The 22,445-nt window shown below is 43.4% G+C and overlaps 2 protein-coding genes across 4 annotated transcripts in view; one reads left to right on the top strand and one right to left on the bottom strand.

The window, feature by feature from the left end:
* Positions 1 to 1,491: 1,491 nt before the first annotated feature.
* On the bottom strand, positions 1,492 to 7,963 carry RPL6 (ribosomal protein L6). 2 transcript variants are annotated; one of them, XM_080649608.1, is made up of 7 exons: positions 7,897 to 7,963; positions 6,926 to 7,189; positions 6,720 to 6,818; positions 5,544 to 5,687; positions 5,037 to 5,085; positions 3,572 to 3,756; positions 1,492 to 3,139 (listed from the first exon to the last, which is right to left on the bottom strand). In XM_080649608.1, exons 2-7 carry the CDS (start codon positions 7,187 to 7,189, stop codon positions 2,987 to 2,989), a joined length of 894 nt encoding a protein of 297 aa, XP_080505734.1. In that variant the 5' UTR covers positions 7,897 to 7,963; the 3' UTR covers positions 1,492 to 2,986. The 2 variants fall into 2 exon arrangements, with proteins under 2 accessions (XP_080505734.1, XP_080505735.1); XM_080649609.1 differs by having other exon boundaries at positions 7,721 to 7,915.
* Positions 7,964 to 15,715: 7,752 nt separating this feature from the next.
* Positions 15,716 to 22,445, top strand: part of PTPN11 (protein tyrosine phosphatase non-receptor type 11) — a 58,075-nt gene continuing 51,345 nt past the window's right edge. The window contains exon 1 of one of the 2 annotated variants that reach the window (XM_080649563.1): positions 15,716 to 15,978. In XM_080649563.1, coding sequence (XP_080505689.1) covers positions 15,965 to 15,978 — 14 coding nt within the window. In that variant the 5' untranslated portion in view covers positions 15,716 to 15,964. The remainder of the gene's footprint in view (positions 15,979 to 22,445) is intronic. The other variant, XM_080649564.1, reaches the window with a different exon arrangement.

Here is a 22,445-nt window from a genome sequence, read left to right as displayed (position 1 = left end):
GGCACATACCCAGGTTTCGGGATCGACCCCGTGCTGGGTCTGCAGGAGGCAGCTGTTCTCTCTTCTTCTCCCTTTCTCTCTGAAATCCTTACAAATAAAGAGCAGCTCTACAGGAAAATCAGCACAACGGAGCTCAGAAAGACGCCTGTTCTCTGGCACCCCCTTGTGAGCATAAAGGGCCTTGGTGCACCAGAATTTCCGATTGGAATTTGCTAATTTGCAAACACTTCCCCGCTGCAAAACAGATTAAAAGTCAGAAGCCCCACAAAAGAAGAGTGGGCAAAAGAGAGGATCATCGAGTTTGCGCCAGAGGAAAAGCAAACACTGTTTTCATTTATTGGACATTTACTGTGCCTACTTTGTGCAAGCTAAGAGTTAGGTCTGACACTTACCTTCCCTGCCTCACAAAGCTTAGGATAGGAAGTCACGTGACGCAAGTGATTCCAAAGAGGATGACAAGTCCAGGGACCTGGTCTGAAAAGTGGGAAGGTTCCCGGAGGATGTAGCATTGAATGCTGGTAACTGATATGTATGAGTTAGCTATATAAACATGAGGGTGGGAGGGGGGATTTAGTAAACAAAAGGAAGGCATTTACATGAAATGCAACGTACAGGGTGCTCGAATCCTGGACTGCCTAGGTTGGGGTCTCAGTTCCTGTGTCTGAACCCAGGGACAAACACATCTATTCTGGTGGCACTTTAAATTGGCCCTTTTGGTAAATCACTTTGGCTACACATATGCAAAGGTCATGGAAGGACCATGCTTTCTGATCCATCATTTAACTTCTAGAAATTTACCTAAGGCCTGTGTGGTTCAGTTCGTTGAATGTCATTCCAAATACCAGGAGGTCGCTGGTTCGATTTCGGTCAGGGCACATATCTAGGTTGTGGGTTTGAACCCCAGTTGGGGCATATATAGGAGACAACCAATGGATGTTTCTCTCCCTCTCAAAACAATTTAAAAAAACCCAAACACCTCAGGTGAGGATTTAAAAAAAATGCAGCAGAGACTATCACTGTACACCTATTGGAATGGTTAGAATATTAAAGACAAACATGGGGAAGTAATGTACAGCATTGTGACGGTCGTTCATTATCACCCAAGAGAAATGAAAACAAGTCCACACAAAAACCTATATGCACTTGTTTAGTGGCCTTATTCATAATCTCCAATTGTAGACAAACCCAATGCCTTTCAGTGGTTGAAATTTAGAATAATAATACTTTGAGACAATGGAATACTGATTGGCAATAAGACCTACTGAACCATGAACAAATCTCAAAAATGTTATGCTAAGATTTAGCATGCTGATGCTCTGGAAAAGGCAAAACTATGGAACAGAAATTCTACCATTGGTTACCTATAGTGAGAGCTGACTTTAAAAGAGCATGCAAATACTGTAAGATTTCACTTATATGTGGAATATAAGAAACAAACCCGAACAAACTAAACCAGAAAAGGACCAATAGAGAACAAGCTGATGGCATCAAAGGAGTGGATGAAAAATTTTATTTAAAAAGAGCATGCAGGATCTTTAGTGAGAGTAGTGCTTACATACTATAGATTGTCACAAAGCTGCACACTAAAAATCAGGTATTTCACCAAATGTAAATATGTATCAAGAAAGTCAACTTTAAAACCAAAACCCATCAGAGCCATTTTCTACTTCTCTATTGCCAAAAACCCATCTGATGACCCATTGTTCAAGAGGCATTCTTGCACATGAGTATAAACTGGTTCAGCCTTGGCATTTTGATAGAAATTCAAATGTATAAAGCCTTCAACTTAGCAAAAAAAAATCACTTACCTACTTGACTCTCCATATGCATACTTAATGCCATTTACTACCTTGTTTATAATTGCAAATGGAAACCCAAATATCCATAGAATAGTGCCAGACAGTAATCCTTATCAAAGGTTTTGTTTTCCATGGTTTTAACCTGCAATGAACCAGTCCAAACACATTAAAATTCCAGAAATAACTCGTTTTAAGTTGTGTACCATCCTGAGTCATTGATAAAATCTCTCAACAGTCCCTCTTGGGATATGAATTGTCCCTTTGTCCAGTGTATCCATGCTGCATATGCTAGCTGGCTAGCTAGTCTAAGACCAACTGTAGTGTCATGGCTTAGTGATCCAGGGTCACCGAAGCAGACCATCCTGAGTCAACAGCCTAACACTATCACAATGTCTACTTCACCTCAGCATGAAGTAGGTGAATATATTTTAAGACCACATTCACATTTTTATTACAGCATAGTAGTCCCATTATTGATGTCTCCCATTTATCAAACTGTCATAGGTATGTATATGTAGGAAAATAACAGTATATACAGGATTTAGCACTATTCATGTTTCAGGAATCCACCAGGTCTTGGACCACATCCCCCATGGATAAGTGGGGGACTATTGTACTATGTAGCACTAAAGACACTTTTTATGGAATTATCAAAATATGTATATTTCTATAGTCATACAATATACTATTGGCTTTAAAAAGGATAAATAACAATATTTTGCTGTGTTAATAAATTATTAATAACTAGAGGCCCGATGCACGAAAATAGTGCAAGAGTAGGCCTTCCTTCCCCCAGCTGCCAGCACCCAGGCTTTACTCGCAGCCCCAGCTTAGTCTGCTCTAATTAACATATTATGCTTTTATCATTATAGATTATAGGGGTGAGGCTGAGAATTAGATGGGGGAGAAATGGATGGTAAATCATTGAATGGGATGAAAGTCTGTGACCTAAAAGACATTTCTCATCCATGTACATTTTAGCACTAACTTGCTTAGTGATTGGAGAAATGCTATTTTATATTGGTAGGTGCTGGGTGAAAAAGCTGAGAAGCTGGACCCTAAGAAGTGCTTCCTGTTCTCTTTGGTTGAGTCAAACACATAGTCAGGCATAAGAGAATTAAAAAAAAAAAAAAAAAAAAAAGACACAGGAAACATATCAGTTATTTAATCGGGTTCTTATAAGAAATTCAGAACACCAGTTTGTGAGGATAAAGCCCATTGGTGAGAGCGAACAGAGAGCGGAGGTAGCCCTGGAGCTGAGGAACAGCTTTGATTTTTGGCAGAATTTGAGAGTCCACAGCTTTCTGGTCAACCTTGCGCTGTTCTGTAATCTCGTATTTCTAGAAAGAAAGAGAAAAGCATGTAAGAGTTGGGCATAAGTACCAACTCCTGGATTAATCATTTCAAATACTCAAATCCCAAGAATATTTAGAAAGCAATTTTGATATTGCTTTCCTTGGAGGGCTGGGAAATATAACAAAAACAACAGCTCTTATCCTTTTGTCACTGCAATAACACACCAAAGACACATAAGGACGGATTCCCAACAGAACAGAAGCAGTAACTCAAGAGTTCTGCCAAAATGTCAGGATTGTGAGTTGAGCTCCCACCTGCTATTAACTGTTTGTTTTTTTTTTGCAGAATCTAGAACAATATTACTCCCCTGATAGTCCTCATTAATTACAACTTTTATTTTTCTTCCTTTTGTTTATTTTCACTCCTGAACTGGGGAGGCACGGCTATAAGAGGCAAAGACAGAACCAGCAGCTCACCTCTTTCTCTGTGTCGAAGATCTCACCCTCCTGGTGTCTGGGCTTGCGCAGCTTCTTCTTCTTGAAGTAAGCATCCGTGAGATGTTTGGGGATTTTCACACCACTGATATCAATTTTGGTGGAGGTGGCGATGACAAATTTCTGGTGTGTTCTACGAAGAGGAACTCGATTGAGGGACAGAGGTCCTAAGGGGGGAGAAATCAGTATAATGAGGGAACAGGGAAGCAAAGCTCTTAAGAACTGACTTTTAATTAGGTGAAATCGGGGGAGTTGAATTTCTAAATTTTCTCTGGATCTGAAGAAAGTCCAGACTGCTCTTTCTGCTGCCAGCATCAATACTTTTTCACTCTGAGGCAGCAGATCTTTGCGAAGACCCTGACTGGCAAGACCATCACCCTCAAGGTTGAGCCCAGTGCCACCATTGAGAAGGTCAAAGCTAAAATCCAAGACAGAGAGCATTGCCCCTGACCAGCAGCGCCTGATTCTTAAAGATAAACAAGTGGAGGATGGTTGCACTCTCTCAGGCTACATTCATAGAGTCCACCCTGCACTTGGTGCAGGACAGCATTGAGCCCTCTCCCAACATGTTCGCCTGCACCTCTGCACTGTCAACTGCTGCAAGGCCACACCTGTGCCCCAAGGTTAAATAAGGTCCCTCCACCACCTCCTTGGCCTGCGGATTCAGCCTGAACCCTGTGGCCTCAATTTTTTCCCTTGCCCATTTAGGAACTCCATTCTATTGCCAAATGGCAGACCAATTACGAATCTTGGGTAGGATGTATTCCTTGGGGCTGGTAGCCAACCATTCTGCATTTTAGGTGACAGTTACTTGATAATGTTGTTATGTAACATTGAAATATCTGCTTCCTTAAAACTCATGTATATAAGGCAATGAAATGGGGCTCAGCACATCATGGCATTAAAACTTCCACATAGGTGTAAGCAAAGTGTATACTGCAAGCATTTAAAAAGAGTTTCAGCCGAAACCGGTTTGGCTCAGTGGATAGTGCGTCGGCCTGCGGACTGAAGGGTTCCGGGTTCGATTCCGGTCAAGGGCATGTACCTTGGATGCGGGCACATCCCCAGTGGGAGGTGTGCAGGAGGCAGCTGATCGATGTTTCTAGCCCTCTATCCCTCTCCCTTCCTCTCTGTAAAATATCAATAAAATATATTTAAAAAAATAAAAATAAAAAAATAAAAAGAGTTTCAGCCCAGCTGGTGTGGCTCAGTGGTTGAGCATTGACCTATATGAACCAGGTGGTCATGGTTCGAGTCCCGGTCAGGGCATATGCCCGGGTTGCGAGCTTGATGCAGTAGGGGGGCATGCAAGAGGCAGTCGATCAATGATTCACTCTAATAATCATTTATGTTTCTCTCTCCCTCTCCCTTCCTCTCTGAAATCAATTAAAAAAAAAAAAAAAAAAAGACAAGTTTCAGAGAATATAAAATCCAAGGGCTTTCTTACCAGTCACAAGTAGCAAGCCACTGCTCAGCTGCTTCAGGAAAACCACCCTCTGTAAATTAAACAGAAATGGTAGACATTTCTGCAATTAGAAATTAAGTTCTGAATTAACCAAACCACAGGTTTCTAAATTTGGTAAAGGAAATGTCTATACATGCATATGCATAGCAACTCTGGAAGCAACTGAACCAAACTGCTAACAGGGGTGACACTAGGATATGAGCAATACTTGGGTGCTTGCTCTCTTTTTAAGAAAGGAGCGGCACTTAATTAATAACCTTTCACTCAGTAATTCTGCCCCTGCAAATCTAGCCAAAGGAAGTAACTCAAATACATAAACATTTTGGGTATAGGGGTATCTGATTCAACTGCAACAAGTTACCTTACCAACAGCAGGAAGTAGTAATAAATTATTGTACATGTTGGGCTAAATATCTTATGCTAGTTACTGGGTGCTAAAGAGAGTCCTACCCAGAATGCACACACTATGATCAAGCACTTCAGGCTCACCTTGCCTCTGTGGCGCCCAGTGAGGATGATCAGAATGGTCCCAGGAGTGATGCTAGCCCGCAATCTCCTCACATGCTGACTGAAGGGTTTCTTGCCGTGGCTCAACAGCTTTCGAGGCACATCTTCAGTAGGATAATATCTAGGCTGGAGAGAACCCATAGGTCCAAATTATTTAAATAAGCTAATCAGCTTAAGTAGAGCTGATAGTCAATGAAACCTTTGCTACATCCCTTTAGAGATTACATGACAACCTATCATTCCTTATTCACTGTGTAACAGTGTTTCTCAAGCTTTTCTCAGGTCCCTGACTATACTTCTCCAGAATGTTATATGTTATTATAAAGGAGGCATGGCTGGTTTTCCATTCAAATTAAGTGTGTTCCTATCTGTCCCATTAACATGATTCCTCCCATTTTTTCCATGAAGGAAAACAAACTGTACAAAAATAGACAGTTCAGACCAGTACTGCCAGTTCAATTATAAAAATAAGACACCATGGCCAAAACCGGTTTGGCTCAGTGGATAGAGCGTCAGCCTGCGGACTGAAGGGCCCCAGGTTCAATTCCGGTCAAGGGCATGTACCTTGGTTGCGGGCACATCCCCACTGGGAGGTGTGCAGGAGGCAGCTGATCAATGTTTCTCTCTCATCGATATTTCTAGCTCTCTATCCCTCTCCCTTCCTCTCTGTAAAATACCAATAAAATATATTAAAAAAAAAAAAACTACTTTAATAAAAAGACACCATGCCTTGCCCACATGCTCAATCCCCAGTGTGCGACGTGCAAGAGGCAGCCAATCAATGATTCTCATCATTGATGTTTCTCTCTCTCCCTTCCTCTCTGAAATCAATAAAACTATATTAAACAAGAACAAAAGAAACACTGCTCTTGTGGACCAATGAACTATAATCTTGGCAGCGAGTGTCCTAGGCTCTATTATTTAACTCTCACAAACACCCTGTACGACAAACCTTTCTTTATATTACAAGCTAAGAAACAAAAGCAGAGAAAAGTAACTCTACTTAATATCAGTCACATTACAAACCCAGAACCCATTTTCCTCCATAAATAAGTCTCTCTGGAAAATATAAAATTCCAAAACCTGAGTACACAAAAAGACCCTAATAGTTTTCAAACCTCAACTAAACATCCAACTACAGTGTCCTCTTAAGCTTACCATTTTGCGGAGTTTAACCACTCGGGTACCACCATTCTTGTCGCCACCAACTGGTTTTGTGACAGTAGCAAGAACTTTCTCCTTCTTTTTCTTTTCAATCTATTAGAACACAAATGCAACAAAGCGTCAGAGGCAGACAAAAAATTTAAGGTTAAGACACAATGTATATAATTAATGGTCAGTGGTTTCCCGCACCCCTTCCTTACCCTGGATTTAGGGGCCGAATACTTCCTCTTGTACATGGCCTTTCTCGAATACATAGCCGACCGGGAATATCTGCCAATTCCTCTGACGAGGACGGGGTTTCGGCTGCAGTGGGGCTTCCCCTTCTTAGGCGCCTTAACCTTGCCGCCGGCATCAGCCTTCTTCTTGGCTTCAGGTTTCTTCTCCTTAGTATCTGGCTTCTTCTCCTTAGTATCAGGCTTCTTCTCTTTAGTATCCGGCTTCTCAGTTTTCTTTTCACCCGCCATCTACCAATACGCAGTATTTTTTTTAAAGGTACTCACCAATTATCCCATAACAAGGCAGCATCTTAACTGTACAAGGGGGTTCCCATACAAGCCCACCCTCTCCAGGTAGCGATAACATCCTTTTCATCCCTCCCAAGACATAGGCATACCTCCAAAACCCAAACATGTGCAGCCACCTCATAGTGGTTAATTTGGGTGTTCTCTCAAACTACTATACACTTCAATATTTGAAGGCATCTTACAGAATTAGCCCCAACTCTGGCCACGTCGAAAAAAAAAAAAGACACTTCCGGTCGCGAACGTGGGGAGACGGTAAAGTAGCACTGGGCCTCATGCACAATCTCAACGTGGCTGAGACAAGCTCAGCGGCGTCTTTTGGCAGCCGGGCCCTGGATGCCATAGCGCGCGCCCATCGCCCTGGTCCCTGCGGGCCCATTAACCTGCTACTGATCCCCGGAGGGCCCCATTCCCCCAGCCCAGGAGGGTAGCGAGCAGCCGGAGACCGGGAGCCTCTACGGCATTGCACCTCACCCTCTTCGAGTCCCACTGCAAGCCCAAGCAAGACAAATGAAGCGCCTGGGAGGCGTCTCAGTTGGCCCCAGACATGTCTGACCCTTGCAGGTGTCGACTTGATACCCTCCTGGTTCGGATGGCGAAGGATTGGGGTCCTGAAATCGAATCTTGCGGAGGAGCGCCGCCATTCTTACCTTGCAAGATGGGAAAGAGAACTAAGGTCCTGGCTTCCGGTCTATAAGCATCACGGATGGGTCGAGTATCACTTCCTTCCGGGTCCGAGGCATCATAGGAAATGTAGTTTTTCTTCTTTTGAAAGCTTCATACTAGAGAGCTGGTTTTTTTCTAGGAGACGAAAGCGAAGAACCTTTTGTCTCTGTTTCATGTTATAGACCAATAAAATTCTCACAGTACTTCTGGGAACCGACATTTTCCTTACCGAGGACATTAGAGAGCACTACATTATCAATATTAGAAGGAATAGATGGGTGAAGAATGTGATCCCCAAGTAAATTGAAATCTTTTCTATGAAAGGCTAATTGGGAACCTTCCGCGGACATTTTCTCCACAGTTGGCTTAATGCTTATAGCCCCTAATCAGACTATGCGCAATGGCAGAGGTTCAGGAAAGCTAGAATTTAAAATGAATAAAATATATTCCTGCTTCAAAGAACACACGTTCAATGGAAAAACAGAAAATGGATATAAGTTCTTCCTTCTGGGAAATTTGGGAATGTTTTGCAGTGGTTTTTGTTTAAGATTTGGAAGAATAAATATAAATTTGGCCCTGGCTCAGTTGGTTAGAGCGTTGTCCTGATATATCAATGCTGCCGTTACATCCCTGGTCAGGGCACATAGAGACAACCAATGAATGCATAAATAAGTGGAACAACAAAAATCGATGTCTCTCTCTCCGCCCCCCCCCCTTTCCTCTCTCTCTATTAAAAAGTAATAAATTTTAAAAATGCATATTTGGCAGATGAAAGTGGCTATTGGAACAATAATAAATCCAAGAGGCAGGTGAGCAGCTTTAACATTCTGAGCAAAGCATCTCCGAGAAACTGCTATTCCAGAAAATGTATAAGAATGAGTGAAGTGCAGAGTTGTTTTATTGACCCCTCAAAAATTCTGACACCCTCAGAGACTTTCACGTAGTAAAAGCCCCAAAATATTTGTTAAATGACCTACTTATTGAAATAAAACGGAAAGGCCTCCCTCTTGTGTTATGTTGTGGTATTGCAAAATTTAACATTCATTAAATTGGGCAAAATATAATCAATGTACTGTGTTAATTATAAAGTAAACATTAGCACCTGGTTGTGCCACATATAAAATTCTCTTAAACTTGTGCAGTGCTTTATTAATTATAAAGCAGATATTAAATCATTTTAAGTCCTAATGAAACATCCCTGTGAGGTAGGAATTGAAGATGAAAGAACTAAGGCTCAATTACAATAAATGACTTATTCAAAGTCACATATACACTGACATTGACTCATGTCTCTTAGTGCCACAGAAAGACAGAAAACTAGTAGGCAGTTGTGTTGTAGGAACTTAACTCTTTTTTCTATCAATTAGCCTCTGATTAAATTGGTTTTGTTTCATGTCATTTCGCTTAAAGTCCCAGTTTCCAAGAACCTCCCTCGGACATTAAGTAAGAACTTACTGTACTTCATAAACATTAACTCCTTTATTCTTTGCAACCTAAGCTATGGGGTAGGTAGTATTTTGATTAATCCATTTTACAGAGAAGGAAGCTGACACACAGAGGCAAGTGACTTACCTGTGGGCTCCCAGGCTGAGCTTTGGAGATCAATGACTGAACTCCCACATGATACTACATCTTGGAGTTTATATTGGAGGGTGTTCGACTCTAAGCTAGGAAAGGTGTGTTGGGAACCATATAACCTGGACTGAGAGAATCATGGAAGGCTTCCTATCCCAGGGGACTTGACTTCTAGTCTGCGACCTGAGGCATAAACTGGAGTTCATGGGAAGGAAGGGTCAGGAATGAACCCTCTCCGGAGTGGGAACAGGTGGTTTAAAGGCCCAGAGTTGGGAGGGGAAGTGAGACTTATTCAGCATGACTGGGTCAAAGAGAATGAGGAGAGTGGTAGAGAGAGGCATGGCTGGTGCAGTGAGCAGGAACCAGACAAGATGGTTGATAAAAAAATTTTTTTTTACTGCATCCTAAAAGCAATCCATTCAAGGTAGGAAGTGACTAGATTTGTATTTTATGCCAAAGCCGGTTTGGCTCAGTGAAGGAGCGTCAGCCTGCGGACTGAGGGGTCCCGGGTTCGATTCCGGTCAAGGGCATGTAACTTGATTGCGGGCACGTCCCCGGTGGGAGGTGTGCGGGAGGCAGCTGATCGATGTTTCTCTCTCATCAATGTTTCTATCTGTCACTCTTCCTTCCTCTCTGTGAAAAATCAATAAAATATATTTAAAAAAAAATAGATTTGTATTTTAGATTACTCTGGTTATTATGTGGAGAATGGATGGGAAAGGGCAAACCTGCAGGCCTAAGATCAATTAGGATGTTTGAGTCATCAAGGTGGCCAGGATTTAGGGAGAGTGAAAAAGGAACAGATTGGGCAACTTCTTGTTGAACCCCTATTACCTAGTTACCTAGGTTAAATTTGCATATATAAAAGACAAATTTTAAAAAATGTATCCACTTGATTTTAGAGAGAGAGAGAGAGACAGTGGAAAGGAGAAATGGAGAAACATGGATTTATTGTTCTACTGATTTATGTATTCATTGGTTGCTTCTTCTTGTATGTGCCCTGACCAGGGATCGAACCCACAACTTTGGTGTATGGGGCCAATCCTCTAACCAACTGAGCTACCCAGCCATGGCAAAGACAATTTTTCTAAAGATTTCTTTAATTGTTTTTTTGTTTTGTTTGTTTTTTGTTTTTAGAGCAAGAGAAAAAGAGAGGAGCCCTAACCGGTTTGGCTCAGTGGATAGGGTGTCAGCCTGCGGACTGAAAGGTCCCAGGTTCGATTCCAGTCAAGGGCATGTACCTTGGTTGCAGGCACATCCCCAATAGGGAGTGTGCAGGAGGCAGCTGATCAATGTTTCTGACTCTCTATCCCTCTTCCTTCTTCTCTGTAAAAATCAATAAAATATATTTTTAAAAAATAAAAGAAAAAGAGAGGAAGAGAGAGAAACATTGATGTGAGAGCAGTTGCCTCCTGTATGTCCCCTACTGGGGATCAAGACTGCAACCTGGGTATGTGCCCTGACTGGGAATCAAGCTGGCAACCTTTTGGAGCCTAGGATGATGCCCAACCAACTGAGCCACACCGGCCAGGGTGAAAGACAATTTTTGTAAGGAGCTTACTTTTTCATCAATGCTGATGAAGCACAGTGTGCCCGTTCTTTATAAAGGAGTGGGAAGGGGAGCATTGAGAGGAAAAAAAGCAACGATTTTGGAGCTACCTAATGTGGGTTGAATTCCCTTACTACTTTTGTGGCTTTTAATATGTCATAGGCATAGATAACAGCTCCACCTTCTTCCTCCAGTCTGAACCATCATCCTCCCCAGCCAGGAATACTCTAGTGTTCCAGTATTCTGAACTGTTTCTCCGTTACTGGTCTTGCCCTCCTGATCTGATTCCTCACAGTGTACCCAGAGTAATACTTAAAAAACAGAGATTATATTCATCTTCTGCTAAAATCTTCCAATGGCTCCCTAGTTCACTTTTTATTTTTTAAAAGTTAAATTTATTTGGGGTGACATTGATTAATAAGATTACAGAGGTTTGAAGTGCCCATTTCTATGATACATAATCTGTATATTGCATTGTGTGCCCACCACCCAAAGTCAAATCATCTTCCGTCACTATATATTTGATCCCCTTTACCTTTTGTACCTTTTGCTACCCCCCTCACTCTGGTCACCACCATACTGTCATCTGTGTCTATGAGTTTTTGTTTGTTTGTTGCTCTGAGGTTTATATCCCACAGTTGAGTGAAATCACATGGTTCTTAACTTTTCCTGTCTGACTTATTTTGCTTAGCATGACATTCATGTTGTTGCAAGTGGCAGTATTTCATCTTTTCCTATGGCTGAGTAGTATTCCATTGTATATATGTACCACATCTTCTTTTTAAATATTTTTTTTATTGATTTCAGAGAAGAAGGGAGAGGGAGAGAGAGATAGAAACATCAATGATGAGAGAGAATCATTGATTGGCTGCCTCTTGCGTGCCCCCCACTGGGGATCGAGCCCGCAACCCAGGCATGTGCCCTTGGCCATATTCGAACCTGGGACCCTTCAGTCCGAAGGCCGACGTTCTACCCACTGAGCCAAACCGGCTCGGGCTGTACCACATCTTCTTTATCCATTCTTCTGGTAAAGGACACTTGGGTTGTTTTCACATCTTGGCCACTGTGAATAATGCTGCAAGGAACATAGGTGCACAGATATCCTTGCAAATAAATGTTTTCAAATTTTGGGGGTTGATACCCAGAAGAGGGGTTGCCGGGGCATGTGGTAACTCTGTTTTTTAAATTTTTGAGGAACCTCCATACTCTCTTCCACAGAGGCTGTATCAGTTTATATTCCCACCAGCCGTGAAAGAGGGTTCCTTTTTCTCCACAACCTCTCCAACACTTGTTATTACTCGTCTTGTTGATAATAGCCTACAGGACCTCTATTATCTCCATCTTCATCTTTCTTACCTCATCTGCTACTACTCATCCTTCACCACAACCTTCTCCCCCAAGCCAGACACTTCTTTATTGTCCTTAAAATACAAGAGTCAGTCAGGGCCTGAGAGCCTTTGCACTTGCCTCTCCCCTGTGCTTGAAATGCTGGTCCCCTGACTTATTCCCTCTGATAGCTTCTGCATCTGAGCTTTACTCAAATGCTATTTTCAGGGAAAGACCAGAAAGGAGGCTGGGAGTATTATCTTTTTTTTAAAAAAAAAATTTAATAAATCTTTATTGTTCAGATTATTACAATTGTTCCTCTTTTTTCCCCCATAGGTCCCCTCCACCCGGTTCCCACCCCACCCTCTGCCCTTACCCACCCCCACTGTCCTCATCCATAGGTGTACGATTTTTGTCCAGTCTCTTCCCGCACCCCCCACATCCCTTTCCCCCCGAGAATTGTCAGTCCACTCCCTTTCTATGCCCCTGATTCTATTATATTCACTAGTTTATTCTGTTCATCAGATTTTTTATTCACTTGATTTTTAGATTCACTTGTTGATAGACATGTATTTGTTGTTCATAATTTTTATCTTTACCTTTTTCTTCTTCTTCCTCTTCTTAAAGAATACCTTTCAGCATTTCATATAATACTGGTTTGGTGGTGATGAACTCCTTTAGCTTTTTCTTATCTGTGAAGCTCTTTATCTGCCCTTCAATTCTGAATGATAGCTTTGCTGGGTAGAGTAATCTTGGTTGTAGGTTCTTGCTGTTCATCACTTTGAATATCTCTTGCCACTTCCGTCTGGCCTGCATAGTTTCTGTTGAGAAATCAGCTGACAATCGTATGGGTGCTCCCTTGTAGGTAACTAACTGTTTTTCTCTTGCTGCTTTTAATATTCTCTCTTTGTCTTTTGCTCTTGGCATTTTAATTATGATGTGTCTTGATGTGGTCCTCTTTGGATTCCTTTTGTTTGGGGTTCTGTGTGCTTCCTGGACTTGTAAGTCTATTTCTTTCACCAGGTGGGGGAAGTTTTCTGTCATTATTTCTTCAAATAGGTTTTCAGTATCTTGCTCTCTCTCTTCTTCTGGCACCCCATAATTCTGATGTTGGTACGCTTGAAGTTGTCCCAGAGTCTTCTTACACTATCTTCATATTTTTGGATTCTTTTTGCTTTTCCGGTTGAGTGTTTTTTTTCCTTCTTTGTATTTCAAATCTTTGACTTGATTCTTGTGATCCTCTAGTCTGCTGTTAGATCTCTGTATAATATTTTTTTATTTCAGTCAGTGTATGCTTAATTTCTAGTTGGTCCATTCTCCTATCTTCGAGGGTCTCGCTAAATTTATCGGCCTTTTCTAGAAAATTCTTGAAAAACCTTATAACTGTGTTTGTTTTTTTTTGTTTTTTTTTTTTGTTTTTTTTTTTTTAAAAGATAGTTGTATTAGTCTTCTTTTTTTTTTTTTAAATATATTTTATTGATTTTTTACAGAGAGGAAGGGAGAGGGACAGAGAGCCAGAAACATCGATGAGAGAGAAACATCGATCAGCTGCCTCCTGCACACCTCCCACCGGGGATGTGCCCGCAACCAAGGCACATGCCCTCGACCGGAATCGAACCCGGGACCCTTCAGTCCGCAAGCCGATGCTCTATCCACTGAGCCAAACCGGTCAGGGCATAACTGTGTTTTTGAACTCTATATCCAGTCATTTGTTTTCCTCCATTTCTTTCATTTGTGACATGTTTCTTTGTCTCTACATTTTGGCTGCTTCCTTGAGTTGATAGAGTGGCTTTGTGTGGTAGGTGTCCTATAGGGCCCAGTGGCTCAGCCTCCCCCGTTACCTGAGGTGGACACTCTTGTTGCACCCCTTTGTGGGCTAAGTGCACAGTCTTGTTGTAGTTAAGCCTTGATTGTTGTTGGTATCACTGCGAGGAATTGACCTCCAGGCCATTTGGCTGTGAGGATCAGCTGTGTCTATGCTGGGAGAACTGTGCTGGAGATACCCTTATGGACAAGACTTGCAAAAGCCTCTGTGCTCAGCTTGGATGGGGCGGAGTCTCAGGGCGGAGCAGACAGCATTGGTTTCCCGTCAGCCCTGCCCTAAGAGGCCCCTGGGTCTCAGTGTCCCTCAGTAATCGCTGCAAGCACCTCTGAGAGAAAGCCACCCTTGAGTTCTGCCTGCTGCCAGACAGTCCAGTTTCTCCCCGAATGAGTCTGGGTCCCCAGAGTCTCGCTCGGAACTGGAGTTCAGTGCAGTTGGGAGCTTTTGTCTCCCTCCCGCTTGAGAAAGCCAGCTGTGCACTCAGTTGCCCGCCCTCTCTGTGCGCGTGTCTCAGTACCTCTGCCTCCTGCAGCTCCTCTGAGTCTCAGTGTGCCCCTCTCTTTCCTTCTAGTTGTAGAATTTCCACTCAGCCAGCCTTCCTGTGGTTCTGGATAATGTCCGTTTGTCTTTTAGTTGTAGTTTTGAAATTGTTGTGCGAGGCAGCAGTTTAGGTGTTTACCTATGCTGCCATCTTAGTTTCTCCTCGAGAATATTATCTTGAGTATTTTTCTTGATTACTGTAGCTTTTCCCAGGAGAACCCAGGGATTTTTGCCTTTTCACTTCACTGTTGTATCCCCCTCGTCTAAAACGGGTGCCTAACAGATAGAAAATACTCAACAGGTGTTTAATTATCTTAATAAATCGAACGAGGACAAAGCACTTACCAAATGGGCCAGGCCTAGTTCTAAGTATGTTATATATGTAATCCTCACACTAATCCCATGAAGAAAATACAATCACCAGCTTCATTTTACAGACGTGAAGGCATGAAGACAACGGAGGCTCAGAGAAATTTAAGCAGCTTTCCCAAGGTTACCCTGCTCCTTAAGTGGAGCTGCCATGTGGGGAATGAAATGAATGAATATTGGACTTGGCAGACAGCTCAGGGATGGAAACCAGCGGTGGCCCGGAAGCGGTCGGGTAGTGGGAGTGCGTCCAACTCTGCGCCCAGCACGGCCCCGCGGCCAAGGGCTACAGGAGGCCGTGAGCCCAGCGGCGAGGCTCCGCGGAGGAGCGTCACCCATGAACCAGGAGGTCGCGGTTGGATTCCCGGTCAGGGCACATGCCCGGGTTGCAGGCTCGACACCCAGAGTGGGGCGTGTAGGAGGCAGCCGACGGATGAGTCTCTCCTTGTGGATGTTTCTATCTCTCTCTCCTTTCCTCTCTCTGAAATAAACAAAAATATATTTAAAAAATAATAAAGGCGAACATGAGGGTGGTTGGAGAACTGAGAGGCGCGGCTCCACCGAGCCACCACACTGCCTGGACGTCGCGGTCCCGGCCGCCTGGAAGCAGGAAGTGGCGGCGCGCGGCGCGGCGACGTCAGGAGGGCGCCCGCGGCGAAGGGCGGGGGAGGAGGCGGAGCAAGCCGGGCTGGGGGGCGGCTGCACAGTCTCCGGGATCCCCAGGCCTGGAGGGGGGTCTGCGTGCGGCCGGCTGGCTCTGCCTCCCCTCGTCCGGTCCCGAGCGGGCCTCCCTCGGGCCATCCCGATGGTGACCGGGCCCAGCGGCGCCTGAGCCAGGAGCGCGCCGGTCGCGGAGCCGGAGGGCGGGAGGAACATGACATCGCGGAGGTGAGGAGCCCCAGGGGCCCGGCGCGGCCTCGGCCCGTCCCCCGCCGCGTTCCGGCAGCCCCTCCCGGGAGGGGGCGCCCCGGTTAGGCTTCGGTCGCTCGTCCGGGGTCGCGGGGGAGGGGGCCGGGGAAGATGCTTTCTTCCAACCTCCTCGCCCTCTCGGGCCGGGCCCGGCTCCACCGCGCCCCCACCTCTCGGTCCCCATTCATTTCCTGCCTCCCCGAGTTCCGGCTCCCGCAGCCTTGGGGATGCCGGTCTGGACGGGGGCAGGTAGAGCCGCCGGGGGACCCGCGGACGCCAGCGGCCCGGCCCGGCGCCGCATTCCTGACCCATTGCCTCATGAGAATTGCCTCATGGTGATTCCGAAATAACCCCGCTCGCTCAGGAGGCTCCTGGGCCCGGGAGCCTGAGGGAAGCGGCGGGCGCTGCGCGGGGCCGGGCCCCCGACGGTGGAGCTGCTGGCGGTCACTGCCTCCCGCGCGCGTTTGGGGGCTTCGCTCAGGACCTCTGATCCCTTTGGAGGCGTCTTTGCATCACCCCCTCCCTCCCCTCACGTGCCAGACATGGAAAAACTGACTGTATCTGCAGCTATTAGAAGTATTTCCTTTCTCAGCGATCTTCGCTTTTGAGAGATGGGAGGGAAGGGAGCTGTATCTCTTGTTTAATCCTTCATCACAACCTTAAAAGTCAGGTAGCATTAATCACCCGCCGTTTTGCGGATGTGGAAACCGAGGCTCTGACGTAACATGCTAATAAATGACAGGATCTGAACCTTAGTGTCACAAGGAGGATTTGTGAATTAATGAGATCCTTTGAAAGTTCAGGGTAATACTAATAGCTAACATTTGTTAAGCTAAAGCCAGACACATCTAATTTTCACTATAACCCTACGAGCTAGGTACTATTACTCCCCCCCCCCCTTTTAAAAAATATTTTTATTGATTTCAGAGAGCAATGGAGAGGGAGAGAAAGATAGAAACATCAGTGATGAGAGAGAATCATTGATCGGCTGCCTCCTGCACACACCCTACTGGGGATCGAGCCTGCAACCCAGGCATGTGCCCTGACTGGAATCGAACCTGTGACCCCCTGGTTCAGCGGTCAAAGCTCAACCACGGAGTTGTGCCAGCCAAGCTATTATCCCCTTTCTAAAGATGAGTAAACTGAGTTTCAGGATTTAGGCAACTTGCCTAAGGTCACTCAGCCTATAAGTGGTGGAGCCAGAATCCCCACTGTTTAATCACCATGTTGCTCTTACTATTTTATAATGTTGCTAATCATTTTTAAGCCTTAATTTTGTTGTTAAACAGTAGTGTGTGACCTCTTGTTTTCAGATGGCGATCTTGCTATTTTGTATTGCCTCTCTTTATATACATTTCACATATAAGACTCATTGTTTAGTCTTAATTGTCCCGGTATGGTCAATGTCATAGACATTTGAAAAACTGTTTCAAGCTGTTGGGGTTATTTGAATGAGAGACTTTTCAAAATATTAGGACTGTCTTCTCAAAATACACCTGCACGTTATTTATTGGTGGATCTGGAACGAAAACTGGAAACTTAGGAAGTGACTTGGACAGGTCTGTTGGCAAGTGCTTACAGATCTGGGTAGTATGTAACTGCATTTCAACAGAACAGTGTATAGCCTCAAATGTTGTAATCCTTTTTTTTTTTTTTTTTTTTTTTTTTTTTTTATAAATATATTTTATTGATATTTTACAGAGAGGAAGGGAGAGGGATAGAGAGCTAGAAACATCGATGAGAGAGAAACATCGATCAGCTGCCTTCTGCACACCTCCCACTGGGGATGTGCCCGCAACCAAGGTACATGCCCTTGACCGGAATCGAACCCGGGACCCTTCAGTCCACAGGCCGACGCTCTATCCACTGAGCCAAACCGGTTTTGGCAAAATGTTGTAATCCTTTAGGGAGCTTTGAAATAAAGCAGTTGTCTATTCTTTAATCTGTCAAATAGTCATTGAGCCTATTGTTCCTTGTGTCTGCTCTTCTAGACAAGCAAAGATCTGCTTCTTTAGTAGACAAAAGACTGGGGCCTGGGGGTGGGGAAGGAGCAGAATAGTAATAGATCCTACATTGTCCAGCTTGTTAGTCTAGAAGCAGGGAAGTGTGGGTATAGCAAGTGATAAAGATGACAGTTTGAAATGGAGTAATTCCTCCTCTCTTCCAGCTCTTTCTATTATAAAAAAGAAATGTCGCCCTATCTGGTTTTGCTCAGTGGATAGAGCGTTGGCCTGCGGACTGAAGGGTCCCGGGTTCTATTCCAGTCAAGGGCACATGCCCGGATTACGGGTTCGATCCCCAGTAGGGGGCACCACGAGGCAGCCGATCAAGGATTCTCTCTCATCATTAATGTTTCTCTCTCGTTCTCTTGCTCTCTCTCCCTTCCTCTCTGAAATCAATTAAAAAAATATATAAATGTCTGCCACCTAAAAAGGCAGGTTCTGAACAACACACATAATTGGGGATTATTGTTTTTCAGATTATAGGTCTGTTTTATTATTTTTAACCAGCTTTATTGAGGTATAAGTGACATGCAATAAAATGCAGTTTATAAGTTTTGACATATGTATACACTTGTGAAACCACCACCACAACCAAGATAATGGACACATCCACCACTGTTTGAGATGGTTCCTTATGTCCTTTATAATCTCTTCCTCGTCAGGCAACCACGGTTCTGCTTTGTGCCCCTATACATTAGTTTGCATTTCCTAAAATTTTATATTAATGGAATTTTATATCTGGCTTTTTATGCTTGGCATAATTACGTTGAGATTTATCTATGTTGTAGTATGTGTCAAATAGTTCATTACTTAATTTTGTTGCGTAGTAATGTTCCATTGTATGGATGTACCACCAATTGTTTGTGCATCCGCCTGTTGATGGACATTTGGGTTATTTCCCCGAGTTTGGCTATCACAAACAAAGCTGCTCTGGTCATTCATGTACAAGAGTTTGAATGGACATATGCTTTCATTTCTCTCTGGTAAACACCGATCAGGGGTATGGCTGGGTCATATAGTAGGTGTATATTTAACTTTCCAGAAAGTGCCTAATTGTCTTTCAAAGTGGTTATACCATTTACATCCCACCAGCAGTATGTAGGGGTTCTTCCACATACTTGTCAGCACTTGGTATGATTACTTTTTTTTTAAAAATATATTTTATTGATATTTTACAGAGAGGAAGGGAGAGGGATAGAGATCTAGAAACATCGATGAGAGAGAAACATCCATCAGCTGCCTTCTGCACACCTCCCACTGGGGATGCGCCCGCAACCACGGTACATGCCCTTGACCAGAATCGAACCTGGGACCCTTGAGTCCACAGGCCGACGCTCTATCCACTGAGCCAAACCGGTTTCGGCGGTATGATTACTTTTTAAATTTGAGCCATTTTAGTGGGTGTGTCATGGTATCTCATTATAGTTTTGTTTTATTGATTTTGAGAGAGAGAGGAATAGAGAGAAACATCGATGAGAGAGAAACAACGATTGGCTGCCTCCTGCACACTTCCTATTGGGGATTGAGCCCGCAACCCAGGCATGTGCCCTGGCCGGGAATGGAACTGATAACCTCTTGGTTCGTGAGTCCACCATCAACCACTGAGCCTCACCAGCCGGGCTCTCATTGTAGTTTTAATTTCTTTTTTCCTCGGTGATCATGCCGATCATCTTTTCATGTGTTTATTTACTGTCTGTATATTTTCTTTGGTGACATGTTTAGTTGGTCAAATATTTTCCTTCTTTTTTATTTAATTGTTTGTTTTCTTAGTATTGAGATTTGAGAGTTATTTATTCTGGATACAAGTCTTTTATCAGAATTGCAAATATTTTTCTCTTAGTCTGTGTCTTGTCTTTTCATTTTTTAAAAACAGTATCTTTTGAAGAATAGAGGTTTTTAATTTGGATGAAGTTTGTGTATTTTTTTTTAATGGATAATGCTTTTGGTGTAATTTCTAAGAAATCTTTGCTTAACGCAAGATCTCAAATGTTTTTTACAAGTGTTATAGTTTTAGGGTTCTGATCCTCTTTGAGTTAATTTTTGTATATGGGATGAGGTGTGGATACATATTCTCTTTTTGGCATATGGATAGTTATTCCAGCACTATGTGTTGAAAAGACTGCCCGTCTTTGTTGAACTTGCATCTTTGTTGAAAATCAGTTGTCTGTTTTTTTGTGGGTCTATTTCTGGACTCTATTCTGTTACATTGGTCTGTTTGTCTCTCCTTATGCTAATACCACATGGTCTTGATTATTGTCTCTTTATTTATTTATTTTATATTTTTGTTGATTTCAGAGAGGAAGGGAGAGGGAGAGACAGAAACATCAATGATGAAAGAGAATCAGTGATTGGCTGCCTCTTACATGCCCCACACTGGGGATCGAGCCTGCAACCCAGGCATGTGCCCTGACCCTGCAATTGAACTGTGACCTCCTGGTTTACAAGTGGATGCTCAACCATTCAGCCATGGGCCTGAATATTGTCGCTTTATAACAAGTCTTGAAATCAGATAGTGTTAGTCTTCCAACTTCATTCTTCTTTTTCAAAGTATTTTTAACATCAGTATTAATTCATTCAACAAGTAGTTATTCAACCAGGCAGGATAAAGCAGTAAGATGGGCAAAGATTCCTATTTCTGTGGCTGAAAAAGAGAGTAGACAAACACATGAATAAATAAGATAATTTCAGGTAGTAATAACTGCTGGGATGGGAAAAAATAAGCCAGAAATGGGGAGAATGTGGTTAGTTTTGATTAGGGGTTTAGGAGACGTCTTTTTGAAGAGATGATCATATGAGCTGACTCCTAAATGACAAGTAGTAGTCTGAATTTTGTTTTGCTTAATTATTAAAATAATTATTTTTGATTCATGTATAGGGTTTAGGTTTTGTGTAGCATTCAGTATTAAATGTCAGTATATTCAGTGTGCTGATAACTCTCAATATCACAGGCACGGAAAGGAAGGCACTGAGAAAGCAAATGACATTTTCCCAAATAATTTAGCGATTGTAGTACTGAGTTCAGATTTTGAGATTGCCTGTCTGTCCTACTCTGCCTTGTTCAGCTGACAAAACTGGCTGCGTTTTCCATCTTCCTTCAGCATCCTTTACATTTCCTTTTGTTCCTCTGAAAATTCATGTCTGATGACTTGAGCTGCGAGGAGCAGAAAACAGCTCGTTCTGAGACTTGGCTTTTGGTTTATCTGTTGTAGGTCAAGTACATTTTGTCCCAGGCTCTCCCTGGTGGCCATGTTTGTTTCTGTCCCGTGAGAGTAAATAAACGTGCCTTGCTGAAAAAAATAACAGTTCTGTGTCTTTCCATTTGAAACTGGATGTCTGTATTAATGTCACGTCCTGATGTAAGCCCAGGTTTTTGGCCAGAGCTGCTCAAGTGCAGGGCTCGCTGCTAGAATTACTTACCCTTCCTGCACATGGTCATCGTGGAGACTGTTACTGAGTCCCACAAGATCCTGGGAAAGCAGAGCCAACTCCTGTAGGGTATTTGTTACCCTACAGGACAATAGAGGACACTGTGCTGATTCCTCTCCCCTTTGGGAAACACGGAGGGCCCTTGCCATTCAATGCTGACCTTTTTAAGGAAAGGAAAGACACATAAGGAAAGGAAAGGCTGATAGGAAAGAAGTTGATTCATTTGAAAGATGGTGTTGGAGGAGAGCCCTAGGGACTCAGGACAGCCAGGGAGAGGAACAAGTGGGTCCTAGAGCAAATTAAGTCTGAAACATTGCTGGAGGCAAAAATGACAAAACTGAAGCTGTCCTACTCCGGTCACATAATGAGAAGGCAGGGTTCTTTGGAAAAGACAATAATGCTGGGAAAAACAGAAGGCAGCAAGAAAGGAGGAAGACCAAATATAAGATGGATTAACTCCGTAAAAGAAGCCGTAGGCATGAGTCTGTAGGAGCTGATAGGGCTGCTGAAGATAGGACCTTGTGGACACCGCTCACTCATAAGGTGTCCAGGAGTCTGGCCAGCTCAATGACATGGAATACACCAAGGCGAATACTGAGTTTGGCAGGTTCTGTCCTAGCTGTAGACGGCAACCAAGGACTTGAGACTCCTGAATGGATTCAGACATCCTAAAACGCAGCCCAGTTCATTACTGAGTTTTGGAGGGTTGTGTGCATTTAGCAAACCCATATGTACTGTGGGCCCTGGCAGCAATGAAATATGAAAGATACAATTCATGTTTGCAGAGACCATTGAGTGTAGAGAGGGAGACAGACTTCATACGCCAACCTCAAATGCATTTGATAAAGGCAGCATCAAACTGAAATAGAAATTTGTCAATATAGAACATACTGTTTAGAATACACATATACTTGTATCTGATACACACAGACATACACACTGTATATATCTGTCTGTACACACATGCATATATGCACACACATTTATTTGAAAGATAATGGACTATAGATTCAAGTC

Source organism: Plecotus auritus, assembly GCF_963455305.1.
Source record: "Plecotus auritus genome assembly, chromosome: 13".
Lineage (NCBI taxonomy): Eukaryota > Metazoa > Chordata > Mammalia > Chiroptera > Vespertilionidae > Plecotus > Plecotus auritus.
This window is presented reverse-complemented; position numbering and strand designations above follow the sequence as displayed.

Bases quoted from the DNA above. Each gene is read 5' to 3' on its own strand.
- RPL6 (XM_080649608.1), bottom strand. From the start codon at position 7,189: ATGGCGGGTGAAAAGAAAACTGAGAAGCCGGATACTAAAGAGAAGAAG. The intron at 5,688-6,719 runs GTAAGCTTAAGA...GGTTCTCTCCAG, and splicing joins TGGTTAAACTCCGCAAAATG to CCTAGATATTATCCTACTGA. The intron at 5,086-5,543 runs GTGAGCCTGAAG...TTTAATTTACAG, and splicing joins CTGGGCGCCACAGAGGCAAG to AGGGTGGTTTTCCTGAAGCA.